This window comes from Neomonachus schauinslandi, chromosome 10 (assembly GCF_002201575.2).
Source record: "Neomonachus schauinslandi chromosome 10, ASM220157v2, whole genome shotgun sequence".
NCBI lineage: Eukaryota > Metazoa > Chordata > Mammalia > Carnivora > Phocidae > Neomonachus > Neomonachus schauinslandi.
This window is the reverse complement of record NC_058412.1, coordinates 51,102,464-51,114,797: the sequence shown is the minus strand read 5'-3', so window position 1 is coordinate 51,114,797 and position 12,334 is coordinate 51,102,464. Positions and strand designations below refer to the sequence as shown.

The following is a 12,334-nucleotide window of genomic DNA, read 5'->3' as shown; positions in this document are numbered from 1 at the left end:
GAGCCTGTAACAGCCTTGTGACAAGGCAAGAGCTTAGAACAAGAACTGGACTCAAATGAAGCCAATGCTGCTTTAACCTACCTGTGCGATTTCATGACCGGCACAGCCTCCTCTGTCACGTTCATTCAGCAAACCCTGAATGTCTTATGGCTGGCTGATGGGTGCTCTGAGGATTAAAAATGAGTACACCCTTACCCCTTATACCAACTGAGAAGTTGTTAAGAATTTATGGAACTGCATGTTTACAGTATCTGCTTTTCTGTAATGTATTCTACTTCAAGTAAGTTTAATGAAATGTTTTAAATGAATGAATATAACATTCACATCTTCAAGGATGTGAATAGCTCAGGCCCTGTGTATACATAACTATAGTATCTCAGGAAGCTATACACAGGCAAGTCTGCTCAGATCTTCTTCCCACCCCCCCACCCCCACCCCAGTTTTAGGAAGGCAACAAAGAAATAACTGCACTCAAAACCCAGAGGCCATGGTCTGGTCCCATGATCTTTTGCCACATGATACAGCCCCTCGGAGAATCACTGGGAGGTTCAAGCTAGGTGTAAACTGAATAACTGTGAATTACCAAACACCCCCACAACAGAATGGACCATGTCTGCTTGTTAACCCACTAGCCCGGGTACCTAGAACAGACAGTGCTTGGTCCCTAGCAGGCTCTCAAACTTGAGTAGTTGAAAGGCAGATTCAGAGCCTTTACTTGTTTTCTAGATCGGAGTCAGCTTTCCCCTGAGGCAGGAAGATAACAGCTATCCAATTTCCTTTTCAGTCCAAGGATTTCCTGTTACCACCTTTGTTCAAAGCTGTACACATGGGGCGCCTGGGTGGCTCAGTCGTTAAGCGTCTGCCTTCGGCTCAGGTCATGATCCCAGGATGCCTTCAGCTCAGGTCATGATCCCAGGGTCCTGGGATCGAGCCCCGCATCGGGCTGCCTGCTCGGCCAGGAGCCTGCTTCTCCCTCTCCCACTCCCCCTGCTTGTGTTCCCTCTCTAGCTGTCTCTCTCTCTCTGTCAAATAAATAAAATAAAATCTTAAAAAAAAAAAAAAAAAGCTGTACACATTACTGTGCACATTACTGCCTCTATGTTATTAAGCACCTTCCCTGTGCCAGGCAGTATTTTGAAATTAAATTCAGTCTAATTTTCACAGCAGTCCTAGGAGGGAGGTGTCGCGTCTTTATAGAGGCGCAGGCTGGAGGCACTAAAAGTGCTGGAGGTGGGATTCACTCAGGTCTGCGACTTCCAAATCCAATGCTTTTGCTACTTTGTAACAGTATTTAGAATGGAAGATGATGCAGCTGAAACCATGGTCCATCTTAAGACAAATCTCACAAGGGGCACCTGGGTGGCCCAGTCGGTTAAGTGTCTCTTGCTTTTGGCTCAGGTCATGATCTCTGGGTTGTGACATCAAGCCCTGTGTTGGGCTCCGCGCTCAGCAGGGAGTCTGCTTGAGATTCTCTCTCCCTCTCTCCCTCTGCCCCCCCCAAATAAATCATTTTTTTTTATCTCTCACAAATACACACCACACATACATTCCCTGTACGATGATATATAATCACCCAGCCTTAGGAAAAACAGTACGACTGCCGGCAAGTAAATGCATTTTATTCTTGTTTTATTGAGATTTTTCCACAGCTGCCATTTGGTTTGTATAGCAAAATTTTTAAAAAGTAACTTTTTCCCCATTTTTGATATTTTTATGAAAATCATTTTCTTCGATTTTAAAGCCCTGCCCCTCCCCCAAAGACATATTAATAACTACCACATAATGTGTACTTAGAGGAGAGAAAAGGAACAAAAACAGCTCTTAAACACTTGTGAAACAGGGATCAAAGGTGAAAGTCAAGACGTAGGCCCGCTGGAGGTGCGAAGCTGCTGCGGGGCACCCATCCGCACTCTGCCATCCACACCAGCGAACGGGTAAGCCACGCACAGACCCCCGGGGGCTTCTCATTCCTCAGGCTGCACTCCCTTTCTCCTCTCGACCTCCTCTGCTGGCTGTCGTTCTCTCCAGATCCATCCAACAAAGGCAGCACAATCTTTAATACACATTCAACTTTGTAACGGAGACAATACTGTATTCAAAGTTCGGCGATTCCCCTCCATCCAGTTCGGGAGGATAAAATATCCAACAGAGTACAGATGGTTTTGCTTTTGTGTCCACTCAAAACACATTCATTAAATTATCAGATGCTTCAAAAGTCCTGATGTGTAGACAGCACAAAAGTTCCTTATAAAAAAGTTGCAAAGTTATAAAAATTTCTGCAGCAGTTTAGGCTCCTCGTGTGGAGGTCCTGATGGCAAAGCTGGTTCTGATAAGCAGTTCACGTGCTACGCGCAGCAGCTTGCCCAGGAGTCCTGTGCTCCGAGGGTTCTATTTAGACCACAGGAGGCTGAAATCCAAGTTTACAAGATTCCCTGCTGACAAAATGTGGCATATCCATCAATGGAATACTACTGAGTGCTCTAAAAGAACAAACTACCAACACAAGTTAGGCCTCATGGATGAAACTCAAAAATATGCTAAGGGAAAAAGCTAGCTACAAGAGACCACAGTTTGTAGGATTCCATTGATATGATGCCCAGAAAAGGCAAATTTGTAGAGACAGAAAGATAAGTGGTTGCCCAGAGCTGGGAACAGGATTATCATGTAAATGGACACGAAGGATCTCATGGGGTGGGATGGAAAACGTCTAAAACTGAGTATGGTTATGGCCTCACCATTCAGGAAACTTACTAAAATAACTGAAATGTACACTTGAAATGGGTGAATTTTATATGTAAAATATGCCTCAATAAAGTTGTTTTAAAAAAAAAATCCCTGCATTAAACATTTCTGAAGGCTCAATCAATAGGGCAGGATTATCACTTAGTGTCGAGTTACACAGGAAAACACTGTACTATTTTCTAGTAAATAGCTTAGAGTTTCCCAGTGCCCACCAGAACTGGGTCAGTCCTCCTGTTTTCTCCACTCATTTCCCAAACGAATGCATCATGTCCCGGGAGAGGGGCTGGGATACACAGTCTTCCCCAGTAGGTGGCCATCCCCAAATCTTGGTCAAATTTGTGAGGTATGCGCTCGTCCCCATACCTAAACGTCACCTAAACCAAGAACCATTATTAACCTTGATGCTGGGACCCTTATCGAAGAACGCCTGTCCTCTCTGATCACATCAGGGTCGATTCTGGGGCACCTGATGTTTCTACACGGGGTCTGCAGCCGCACTAACACGAGAGGATTCAGTCCACGGTTTCCTTTAGCTCCTTCACACAACTTTCCTCTCTGACGTATAACTGCCAGAGTATTGTAATGACCTCCTTACTCCCTAGCCTCTCCAAAATCAAGACAAAACTGACACTAGGACAATACACAATCGAAAAAGTCCTGCTTAGTAGTTTACTAAAAGCATTTTTTTTAAGCCATAGTTAGCATTGTAACCTTAGAGACTCCAGCTGTTTTGACTTTGAAAACTAAAGGCGCTGCAAAAGTCCAGCCCCTGCCTTACAATCTGTTTTGGTTTGACCATACTCGGCCCCAGGAGTCTGCTGCCGCAGTCGGAACGCGCAGAGCCCCACAGCTGCAGGTGCTCAGGCCTGGGCGGTAGCTGTCAAGTTCTCTGCTGTCGTTCAAAGACCTGGAGAAACTGAAAAGGCATTTCCTTGACTTGTTTTTTTTTCTTGAAGAGCCAAGAGATAAAATAGTTTTCACCTCGGAGTTTTAGAGTCCAACAATCACAAAACTCAGAAACCAGTCACGGATGAGCTCACACCGGGCCCAGCCAGAACTGGCACTCGCTGCAAACACACACTCCATCATTGCTCTACACATTCTCAAGCTTCCAGTTGCCGATGGAACAAGTTTAAACAGAGTTAGTGGCTCAAATTCAACGTCAAAATAACAACTTATAAATACCTGCCTCGCCGGTCAAGGTGCAGGTGGGCATGCGCCCAGATCGGTTCCTACGAGGAAAGGTCGGAGACAGGGGCCCCAGCCTTTCCCCAGCGAAGGTCCAACAAGACCCGCACGCATTTTCTAATAAGGAGCTGGCAAACTCTCTAGCTGAGCCTATGATCTGGGTGACAATTGTGCTCCCGCCTCCCAACACCCAAACGACGGAGAAAAGAGCTGGGCTACGGAGAGAAACTGCAGCACAAGCCGACTCGCTAAGAACAGGGTCGTGCTGCTAGCTGCTTCCTGCTCCGGGAGTCCTCAGACTCTCATGTCTGAATGGGACTGGAAAGTCCAGCCCTCAGGTTCCACTGCTCATCTGGCAGGAAGCTCTCTTACTCCCGACCAAATCTGCCTTGTGAAACGGTGCTGAAGTCCGACATCCAAAACGGAACCCCACAGCAGACAGACAAGCCCTTTGCACTGCTCCCAACATCTCAGCCATCCTGGTCAGGACAGCAAGCTTCTTCAGGATGAAGAAACGGCTCCATCCGGATCCCTACAGGACTTTCCAGACTGGGAGCCACACTAGAATCCATTGTTTCTTTCTGAGGGAGAAGCCCACGCTCTAGAAAATGGCTCTTTCTGCAGTCTCAATATATTGCCGGCAGCCTTCAGGACTCTGAGCTTGGACAAGGTAATGGAGACTGAAGGAGGAAACGGCGCCCTGGGGCACACAGACCTCTCTTTTCCTGCACTTCCAAGGCCCTCTCCCTATTAGAGGCAACGACCCCAGTTGAAAGCTGAAGGTGCAATAAAGAGGGTTCTTTATTCACAGCCGTCCCTGGAAACGAGTTAAGTGTTCCATTCTCTTGAGGTAGAGGCTTTGGGCCTTTGGGTATTAATGTGCACGCCTGGCAATACAAGCTCCTTACGCTACTCTCCTGTCATGTGACCTAACGGGGAAGGCCATTCTTTAAATGATGCCATCCTATAGACTCAAATGAGGAAAAGATGTGGGTTCGTACTTTAAATCTGACATTAGCCTGTTGCTGTTCAGAAAGTCAACAAGGGGAGCACCTAAGAAAAGGGAGAAATTACTAAGCTTTCTAGACACTGGTCCTTTCCTTCCAACCTCTGTCCCATATCCACATACTGAATTTACACAGACTTTATTTCATTACGTGGCCTTTTCCTGATAGGCCTGTCACACAACACAGGAGCAGTCATACAGAAGCTGCTGTGTCCCCCTCAGGCCTCTGCAAGTCCTCATCCTAGGAGGATGGCCGGGACTACACACGTTCTCCTTTAGACCTGACTCTGCCACCTACATCTTTATCACACAAAGGCGCTTCTGGTGCCCAGTTTAATCCCTTATGAGTATCAACAAAAAAACCCCTTTGATTTATAGTCAGGAAAAACAAAAGGAACATACCCAAAGAGCCCAACCTAGAAAACTCGTAAAGCTGGATATGTGGGAACAGCAAAATTTTATAATTGCTGAAACTATCCCGCTGGGTCACATGGTCACATGGGTCAAGCAAGACTCACTCTCCCAGGCTTTTTTTTTTTTTTGAGTTCTTTTGCATAAATCTGTAAGGTGGGGAGAAGCATCCAAATTGTGAGCTGAGCTTCTCGCTGGTATCCTGAAAAATATGTTTATGTGGGAAAAATTATTGGGAATAATTTACTAAGGGAAGATACCAGGAGGACCAAGTCTTCATGGGGCTGGCAAAAAATTGCCAAAATACTCTTAAGACACAATTAACAGGATTCAAGGTTGACTACTCCAGACTGAAGCTGAGGGCCAGCACAGCATACCTCTCCTTCCCCTCTGGTAACAATATCTCTTCTTACAAACAGTAGGGTTGGAGTGGAAAGGAGATAGGGGACTAGATGCCATGAGGGACAAAGTGACAAACCCACCCTAGAGCTCTCTTACCTCGTAAATAATGAAAAATGAGTTTGATGGTAGCTGTAAGCAGAGACTTAAGAACAGAGCAGCAGTGACTGAGTGACCCAAATGACAATCACTGGCACAGCCCTCCCCTGCTGGTTTACAACCTTCATTAACCATCAGAAGAATTACCATAAACCAGTCCTGAAGTCTGTGTTTTCTTGAATGGGGTTCCAGGCAAGGACACGTGGGCTTGGCAGGCCATGGTAATCTGCTTCATCACAGGAAAGCCCCGGGGGGTCAGGGGAGCTGGGCTGTGAACCCTGATTTGCAACACCTCCTTCTTCCATTCGTCCCTCTTGTCATCCAGCTTAACAGACTCAATAAATAGTTCTCCAAGTGTTCACTGCCCTTGGTAAGTGTACAGTAGGGTGAGAAGGGCATTCTTAAACACCCAGATTTTCTTGGTCAGCTTATTTTGTTTAAACACACACAGCAGAACATTCCTGATGAAGTGAAAAAAAGACTGCAATTTCCTTAACTCAAAAAACTAATAATAATAATAATAATAATAATAACAATAATAATAGGAAACTGCTCCAAACCAAAGTCAGTAGAACAAAAGAGAAATACTCAGAGACTCAGAGGCTTGTAGAGTAAGACTGAGCTCATTAGTTACTCCAGTCACAGTGTCAAGTTAAACCACTATCCCCCTTCCCCACTGTGCACCCCTAGCCCGCCCCACCCCCTTCTTCAGCTCCGCCTCTTTGTGCAGCACTGTCCCCAGGTGTGGGGACATACAAGTTCTCCTCAAAGCTTTCTGTCAGCTCAGTACTTCACTCCTGGAATAAATTCCTTGGCATCCGGGTTCAGATTACTTTTGCTCTGAAATAAGAACCAAGAGATAATAAATCCCACTTTAAAAGTTGTTTTCTCCTGCTTCCACTATTACCAGTACCTTCCTCTCAGCCACCAAGAAGGAAAAAAGCTCCAGCTGCTATTGCTGGGCTGCTCTCAATGGCTCCTGACATACTAAGCCTTGGCCAACCTCATTTTCTCCTCCTGCTTTGGACTCCTGTTCTCTTCATGATGCTTTCATTAGAGACTTGCAAGTTTGACTGCAAAAATAATTTTTCAGTTCACTGAGGACCTTAACTCGATGAAAATCCGAGTATTCCACCAAAGCGGTTTGGTGACCACCATCCCTTTATTTTCCACCTCGCTGTAGTCTCTTTGGTTATCTACCCTCTTGTGAACGTCCAAAACCTGAGCAAACCGCAGGGCACAGTCATTTGGAACATGAGTTCTGTGAGAACTAAGTCACTCACAGAGTTCTGACTGTAAGTAAACATGAAAGGCAGGAAATTGGTTTATCCAGTCTTTTAACTTTAAGTGGAAAATGGCCTCTTAGAAGTATGTTCCTTCCAAAACTGCATCATTCAAAACTATAAATACAGATTTGAGGAATAGTAAAAGGAAAGAACAACAGCAAGTGATCATTTGAAACCAAACCTCTTTTGCGTTCAAATTCTTATCCCTAATCCCAGTTCTACTCTGAAAGGCCCCCTGGGGGAAATGAAAGCCAGAGATGCTGCCACAAGAATGTTTTCACAATGCTGTGTGCAACGTGTCTCCAAAGCACCCTCTTATCAAAGCCCATGGGATGATGGGTGAAGAGACAGGGGCCAGAGGCTTGCCCAAGGTGGCAGGGCCAGAAAAAAAGTCTGTCACTCCAAATCCCACATTCTTTTCACTATGTCTCCTGTGCAACTATGTACGGCTCTTACCAAAATATCTTCAGACTCGTGACCATCGCTGACGGACAGTCCATTTAACTGCTGCTGCAACTGTCCCATGGCCTGAGGCAGGTCCCGGGAGGGGATGAACCAGTCCTGGTCTTCTTCATCCAGCATCTCCTGGAAGCAGCGGTCTAAGAAGTCTTGCTCCTGCAGCTCCTCCTCCACCTAGCAAGCCAAGGTGAGGAGCTCACACTTACCATCCCAGTACGACTCACCCCTCCCAGTTTTCGACCTCTCTCTTTTGGAGGGTATTAGTCAGCAGTTGAGAACCATCTTGTCTACTAAGAATTAAGACGCTTCGAATGACTGGCTAGAGAAAATACAAGTTTTAGTTTTTTCAACCAAATTCCATCAACAATAAGACTAAGGAAACAGTTATTCAGAAGAGTAGAAAGTCCAGGCCTTCACATCTCTTCCGACATCTCTGCATGACACAGACATGTTCCATCCATCCAGATGGCACTTACAGAAAATCATTTTAAAGCTTGAGACTCTTTTCTCAGTCTTGTTAAGCAACTCTTCTTAAATTTCCCATTTTACAAGTATGAAAAAGGTACAGGGATTACATAACTAGACCACTACCTGGATAGTGGAGATTAAATCAAAACCAACTCTCAGCTTCTGGCCCTCTTTTCTGGTAATGAGGCCCCTAAAGGAGAAAAATACTTTCAGAACCTTAGAAAGATATAAAGAACACTTTTTGGCAAACCAATAGAAAATGATGTCATCAATGTAGGTATCCTTTCAAAACAAGGAAAAATATGAATATTTAAACAATTTTGTATTTCTTAAAGATGGCCCTAAACTAACGCACTATGTATCTAGGATATTTTACACCTCTTTGCAGACATCATTAACTCTTAGTAAAGAGAACGGTCCAGTCTGCAGATTAAGTGTGGTTTTAACAGGCCCTGGGCCTCACATTTGGCCATCCCTTTCCTGCGGGCTAGTGGCGACCGATTCATAGCTCACTAGCACCACCATCAAGGGGAAGTCAAGCAAAAATAATCACCCAAACTAGCCCATACACTTATTCATGAATTCAAAAGTCACCAGCAGCACAAGACGTAAAAATAGTCTTCAACATTAAAATTAGCCACACCGATCTCAAGTAAATTAGATAGTTACGAAGTACTTCAAGTAACAACCACCACAAAATATTTCCAAGCCGTAAGATTTAACATGACTGCTCAAGATCTGCCTTGCCTCTACCCGAGAGCATGACAGTGTGCTCCTCCTTAGTAAATCTACCCTCATTCACAGGTACACAGAAATGGTTACCCGGGTACAGGGATGTGACTGCAAGCATGATCTATGTGCTAGTCCCACAAATCATGACACAGTGAGCTGACTGGGGGCAGGGGGGACTGCCGGCTGCCCACTAAACTTGTTTCCTTGTTCCCAGAGTACCAGGCTGTTCAGTTAAAACGGCATTTCCTGTCTCCATGCCGGCGATGGCCACGTAACTATTCATCATGTAATGTCTTCCCGAAGCGATGTGAACACTTTGGCATCACTTGGTCAAAAGGAGTCCCTTCCTTGGTCTTTACCTCTCCCCCTTTCCCAGTGGCTGGACTTCCAGTTATCCTTCAGCTACTCAGCTGATCAATGCCCTGGCCGGGCTGGAGCAACACCATCGGAGAAGCGTGTGGTTGCAGAATCACTGTCTACCTAGAATGCCTACCTTGAGCTATTAATGTCACGGGGATACAAGACAATGGATTACTGCTGAGTCTTTGTTCAAAAGGTCTAGCCTTTCCCCACCTAACACACTTCTCCATCTCAGACGTACGTTCTGCCAGTGCCTGCGTCCCCACGTGGGGAGCATGCCAGGCTGGCCCATCTGCACACAGCTGCTGTTTATACCCTTGAAGTCTATACCACATCGCCATGGCATGAGATCCTCTTGCAATCAATGTGTGGCAAAGTGTCAGTATCTTCCTCCGAAGTACCCTACTCTGGTGTCTTACCAGCTGAAGAGGCTTCTTGGGTGAGCCCAGACAGGCCTCCATGCATTTTTGAATTATTCTCAAGCTGATAAACCCATTTCTTTTGTTATAGATGGATGGTAAAATATTATAGCTGTTGAGTTACACGCATCTTAGCCTTCCACTTCTTTTTTTACCTGTCTGTTGAAATCTTCTTCATTCTCCATCCACATGTATTCTGCAAATGGGTTTTCCTTCTCATCGTGCCCATTTAATCCCTGATCTTCCTTGGATTTTACATTAGGTGATGTATTTGCTACACTGGATCCATTCATTATGACAGAACCTAAACAGAAGCAAAAGAAAGGATCAAGGGAATGAAAACCTAGAACAACCAGATTCTTCCAGAAGCTTCTAAAGTTCTAAGTCAAAGTTATTACCTATAGATGAACAGAAACTATTAGTCTGTAACTGTTAGAAAACTAACCATATTCTGCAGTTATCAACTATACAGATGTAGAATTCTTAAAGAGTTAAAAGAAAAAAAATGTCTAGGCTCAGTTAGCCTTTCTAGGCAAGTGGGAGGGGGAGATCTTTTCAAGTCCATTTTTTGCAGGTTCTAAGAACCTAATCAAGGTCACACAGCTTCCTTAATGTTTAAATAGGTAGAGGAAATGCGTTTTTTGTTTTTTTTTTTAAGATTTTATTTATTTGACAGAGAGAGACAGTGAGAGAGGGAACACAAGCAGGGGGAGTGGGAGAAGGAGAAGAGGCTTCCCACTGAGCAGGGAGCCCAACGTGGGACTGGATCTCAGGACCCTGAGATCACGACCTGAGCTGAAGGCAGATGCTTAACCATCTGAGCCACCCAGGCGCCCCGAGAAAATGCATTCTTAATGAACACTGTGAATGACTACGCCTTATTCTAATTCTCAAGCTGTTTTTCTATAAAACATATTTCAAAAAATAATACATGCTCATTGTATTGATAAACAAAAAGGAGAAAATTAAGGTTACCAGAGTTAACCAACTATCCAGAGTTAAAAACTGTTAACAAGGTAGTGCATATAACCTTTCTGACTTCCCCTAGGTGTATGCAGACACACAGACACACACACACATCCCCCAAGCACCCATCCTTAGAGTAACAGCATGATGCTCTATCATTTGCCTTTTCTCATTTCTGTGTTAATACTACCAAACTGTCTTTTGGGGTATTTCCAATGTTTCCATGTTATAAAGATCAGATGAACTTCTTGTGTTCATCTTTTTCAATGTTTTCCTTAGGATAACTCCTAGAAACTGAACTGCTATATTGGAAACTATGTTTGCTTTTTTTAAGGCTCTTGATTTATTGCCACACTGCCATGAGAATTTAAATTCCCACCAGTAGGATATCAGTGCCTATTCCTCTGCACTGAGTATTATTATTTTTTAAGCCACTACCAATCTCTTAAGAGAAAAATTGTCATTTATGGTTTACATTTACATTTCTGTGATTTTTTACTGAGACTGAATATTGTGAGATATACTTACCGGTCATCTGAGTTCTTATTTTGTCATTTTTCTGCTCAAGTATTTTCACCATTTTTCTATCAGAGTATGTATCTTTTATCTGCTATAAGGACTTTTATTATATTTGTCATAATTTTTATTTTTCATTAAAGAATTTATAAATTAAAAATACTGTATTTGTTTTGTTTGCTTAATTTTTTGGTGGCAGTTTTTGCTGGCCTTAATTTTTGTCTACATCTTGTGTGAGTGTTTGCCTGTCTATGGCTTTTTAAAGTACATACATATTTTTTTAATTGCTTACACTTGGCTTCCAAATCCACACTGATGTGTTTGCTGTCATCTGAATGTGTCTTTTTTCTGTTCTTTATTTAAATCTTAACCATTCTTCAGAAATCATTGTAGTCTTTACTCATTGCTTCCCTCCTCTACCTTCCTGTACCTTGTGAGCTCGGAGTTCATACTACTTAACTATTCTCTTTCATATGCATAATTTTTCTCTTTCCAATTAGATTCTCAATTTGTGAAAATCAAGATGGAGGCTTATAATCTCAATCTCAAATCTATCTCCTCCCCCATCCTCCTTGAGGCATCTTTAAGTTTTCTTTCTTTTTTTTTTTTTAAAGATTTATTTATTTATTTGAGAGAGCGAGAATGAGAGAGAGAGAGAGAGTACATGAGAGGGGGAAGGGTTAGAGGGAGAAGCAGGCTCCTCGCCGAGCAGAGAGCCCGATGCGGAACTCGATCCAGGGACTCCAGGATCATGACCTGAGCCGAAGGCAGTCGCTTAACCAACTGAGCCACCCAGGCGCCCCTCTTTAAGTTTTCTTTAACAATTTTTTTCCTCACTCATTTCCATCGTGGCAACATTCATGAAAAAGTCTTTCTCTGCTTCTGGGTACACTAAAAAATTATTGCTTACTCCCCTTTAAAGTTTTTGCAATTTTCTAACCTGTTATGAACATTAGAAAATCTAATCTTCTTAAAAGACAAGGGAGAATTGTGATGAGTAAAAAATTAGATGAAAAATCAACTCATTGATATTTCAAAAAGAATTTCATTTATGACAGAAACCATTTAATTCACTGCTGGTTTAAGTAGGGCACCTAGTATAAAACATATTGGTTTAACACATTTTAAATAGAGACAAAAGAAATCAATGATTATTTCAAACACTGCTTATAATAATAATTCTATAAGCCTAAAGAAGGTAGGAAACCAGTTCTTTAATTTTACCACCTCCATTTGCAACATAACAATGACAGAAGCAAGTCTGCTCTAACTGCCAGGGCAAC

The 12,334-nt window shown here is 43.4% G+C and overlaps 1 protein-coding gene across 1 annotated transcript in view; it reads right to left on the bottom strand.

Annotated features, from left to right (window-relative positions):
- Positions 1-6,011: 6,011 nt before the first annotated feature.
- Positions 6,012-12,334, bottom strand: part of PAIP2B (poly(A) binding protein interacting protein 2B) — a 29,468-nt gene continuing 23,145 nt past the window's right edge. The window contains exons 2-4 of the mRNA XM_021699095.1: positions 9,725-9,873; positions 7,588-7,764; positions 6,012-6,685 (exon numbers count right to left, since the gene is read on the bottom strand). Of these exons, the coding sequence (XP_021554770.1) occupies positions 6,629-6,685; positions 7,588-7,764; positions 9,725-9,862 (372 nt within the window). The 5' untranslated portion in view covers positions 9,863-9,873 and the 3' untranslated portion in view covers positions 6,012-6,628. The remainder of the gene's footprint in view (positions 6,686-7,587; positions 7,765-9,724; positions 9,874-12,334) is intronic.